The following is a 3,430-nucleotide window of genomic DNA, read 5'->3' as shown; positions in this document are numbered from 1 at the left end:
TACTATATATGTATGATTGTTGATGGGACGGAAGATGATTGATTTTTAAAAGCCGAAGGAAATGCATCTCGTGAGCACGGGCAAGGGTGTAAGCAGCCGGTTGAGTAGTGGCTCCCTCCATCCACATGTGAACCGGTAGGGCCCAAGCTAGGTTGCCAATCACGGCTCCTCGTCCGCTTCTCCACCCGTCGATCATCTCCCTTCATTCTTCCGTCCTTCCTTTTGATCTCGAGTGGTACACCAAGAAGACGCTCCCTACCACTTAAGCTGCTAGCCTATAAATTCGCAAGCTCCCCAACGGCATTAACCACCAGACCAGAGTAGGGCCTTCGATCAGTAACCAGCTAGACCAGCAAGCAAGCGAGCCATGGCAGCGACCTCCTCCTCCTCCGACGCCGTCGCGGTCGCTTTTCTCTGCCTGCTCGCCGCCAATGGCTGCTGCGGCTGCCCTGGACCCGCACCTGCCCCCACACCTACACCTACACGTGCCCCCGCTACCCCCAGCCCCGTCCCCGTTACACCTCCACCTGCGCCAGCTCCCCCCAGCCCCGTCCCCGTTACACCTCCACCTGTGCCCGCTACTCCCAGCCCAGGCTCCGGCTCCGGCTCCGGCAGCACCAACAGCTCCTCCGGCGGCTGGCTAGACGCGAGGGCCACCTGGTATGGCGCACCCGATGGCGCCGGGCCGGACGACAATGGTGGCGCATGTGGATTCAAGAACGTGAACCTGCCGCCGTTCAACGCCATGACGTCGTGCGGCAACGAACCGCTCTTCAAGGACGGCAAGGGATGCGGCTCCTGCTACCAGGTCAGAACCGGCATTGCAGCTGCTTCACACTGACAGTAGAGTGCTGATGGGTCTTTGATCGTCGCGTTCCATTGTGTTTGCGTGCAGATAAGGTGCGTGGGCAAGGCTCACCCGGCGTGCTCCGGCGTCCCCGAGACGGTGATCATCACGGACATGAACTACTACCCCGTCGCCCGCTACCACTTCGACCTCAGCGGCACTGCCTTCGGCGCCATGGCCAAGGACGGCCGCAACGACGAGCTCCGCCATGCCGGCATCATTGACATGCAGTTCAAGAGGGTGCCGTGCGAGTACACGGGGCTGTCCGTGACGTTCCACGTGGAGAAGGGTTCGAACCGGAATTACCTGGCGATCCTGGTGGAGTACGGGAATGGTGACGGCGACGTGGCGCAGGTGGACCTCATGGACGACGGCGAGCCGACGGGGCCCTGGGTTCCGATGAGGCATTCCTGGGGCTCCATCTGGCGCCTGGACACGCGCCGCTCGCTGCGGGGGCCCTTCTCGCTGCGGGTCACCAACGGGTCTGGCAGGTCGCTCGTCGCCGACCAGGTCATCCCCGCCAACTGGAAGCCAGACGCCGTGTACAGCTCCGCCGTCCAGTTCGATGATTGATTGATCACGTTCGCTCATCCGCATGGAAAGCATGCACGCCCATGCATGCATGCATGGATTATTGTGCCGAGACGTTGCTTGTGACGTCTGGTGTGTGTCCTCGTCGTGTGCTGGCTTCGTATTCTCTTTCTCGTCCCACATACATATGTGACAACTTTGGTTTGTGGGATCTGGAGGAGGCTGGTTTGTGTGCTAGAAATTTCTATTTTTAATTTATACAAGTATGGAAGCACCTATCTCTCATGCAACTATTAATGTGTTTGCGGGATCTGGAGGAGGCGGTTCGTATATAAGCAAGCTCTCCCATCCATTTCCCGCATCTATAAATTGATGTTTGTAATTTCTACTGTATTACAGACAAATGTTGTATTTATGTCACTGGTGCATATGCCTACCAGTCCAAGTACATTCTCCTCTCGTTCGTTTTTTAGTTGCAACATCCTAGGTGTTGAATCTTATAATCTACTCTCTCCGTAAAGAAATATAACATCATTTAGATCACTAGAAGTACTAGATACAAATCATAGATGTTCTACCCTAGAATTGTCTGCGGCAGCCATCGTCATATAAAATTGATGAAATCACTAACTGAGGGGTACCTCTTGCAAAGACTAGTCTTCTCTCCTTTGGTGGTGACGGGTGGCGCACTACATGTGCCACACTTGTCACGACCTGAAAGTTTTGTTTTTTTTCATAGATTTATTTTTAAAAATATTTTATCTCTTGAACCGTGCGCCCAAATCACCCGTTGGGTTTCTCACGTCAAGATCTTTAAAACCAGATCACATGTTGATAGGTTTAGACAAACTTTCTTTTCCGCAAAACTGAAAACCAAAATGAAGCCATAAGGAAAAACAGGAAAAAAGAAAAAATGAGTAGAAAAAACGGAAACATAAACTGGAAACTGAAATAAAAAACACGGGAAACCGGAACCACGACTGTGCTTCACGCGGAAGCACATTTTGTGCTTCACTTTTTTGGAGGCACAGTTTTGTGTTTTACACGGTGCACAATTGTGCATCACTTTTCGGGAGGCACAATTTGTGCTTGATGCGGACGCACAACTTGCTTCATACGATGCACAACTATGTTTTTCATCTTTTTTGGGTGGCACAACTTGTGCTTCGTGCAGACACATTGTTTTTCACTTTTCGAGAAGCACAGTTTGTACTCACGCAGTGCACAACTCTGCTTTTCATTTTTTGTGAAGCACAATTTCTGTTTCATATGGTAAAAAACGAAACTAGGAAACCTAAAAGAACAAGCACAATCTAAAACTTTAAAAGAGACAAAAACTGCATATAAAAAAATTGTGCTACCACGGGGTGCGCCCAGCATGCGACACTAGACGGCGGTTGGACGAACCACTTCAGGGATGGCAGCCCACCAAACTGCCCGTTGGGAAGACCTCCCAAGCCCCCACCTCCCCTTGTTAGTTCCTTCCTAAAATTGATAAGTATGACATCACGCAAGCAGTGGTTAAACTTCCCGGGGAGTAGCCAAGGCTAGCATCCCCTCCCTAGCCCATGGAAATTTCCTGATATATCCCGTTATATTTGGCATATATATATCTCAACTAAAATCAATATGAAATGCATTTGGTCCCCTCTCCTCCCGAACTCAGTTTGTTGAACAAGGTATATCCATGATTAGATCTTGATCCCGTTCTCGTGACTCGTCATCAAGAAGTTCAGAAAATATCGTCAACCCAATATTGTCTCTCCTAGTTAAAAATATTCTTGCTTTGACTGCTAGGTAGCAAGGATCATTTCACACGTTCATTTTCACCATCTCCAACATTCCACATATGTCTCTTGAAAGTATATATCCCAGCGCACAAACTTTGTCATGTATAGGAGCATTCCTTCTCTAACTCGCAGTTTAAGAGATAACCGGATGGAAAATACTTATCTCTCAATACTTGTGCCCATAAAGATTCAGGTTCAGATAGTAGCCTTCAACATTCCTTCAGAAACATTGCAAGGTTAAAAAAAATCCCTCTTTAAATCA

General features: G+C 49.7%; 1 protein-coding gene across 1 annotated transcript; it reads left to right on the top strand.

Annotated features, from left to right (window-relative positions):
* The first annotated feature begins 289 nt into the window (after positions 1-289).
* Positions 290-1,823, top strand: LOC125546073 (expansin-B3-like). The gene is made up of 2 exons (XM_087514048.1): positions 290-808; positions 896-1,823. Exons 1-2 carry the CDS (start codon positions 368-370, stop codon positions 1,418-1,420), a joined length of 966 nt encoding a protein of 321 aa, XP_087370174.1. The 5' UTR covers positions 290-367; the 3' UTR covers positions 1,421-1,823.
* The last annotated feature ends 1,607 nt before the right edge of the window (positions 1,824-3,430 follow it).

Source organism: Triticum urartu, chromosome 3A, assembly GCF_056163025.1.
Source record: "Triticum urartu cultivar PI428250 chromosome 3A, HENAU_Tu73, whole genome shotgun sequence".
NCBI classification, from domain to species: Eukaryota; Viridiplantae; Streptophyta; class Magnoliopsida; order Poales; family Poaceae; genus Triticum; species Triticum urartu.
This window is presented reverse-complemented; position numbering and strand designations above follow the sequence as displayed.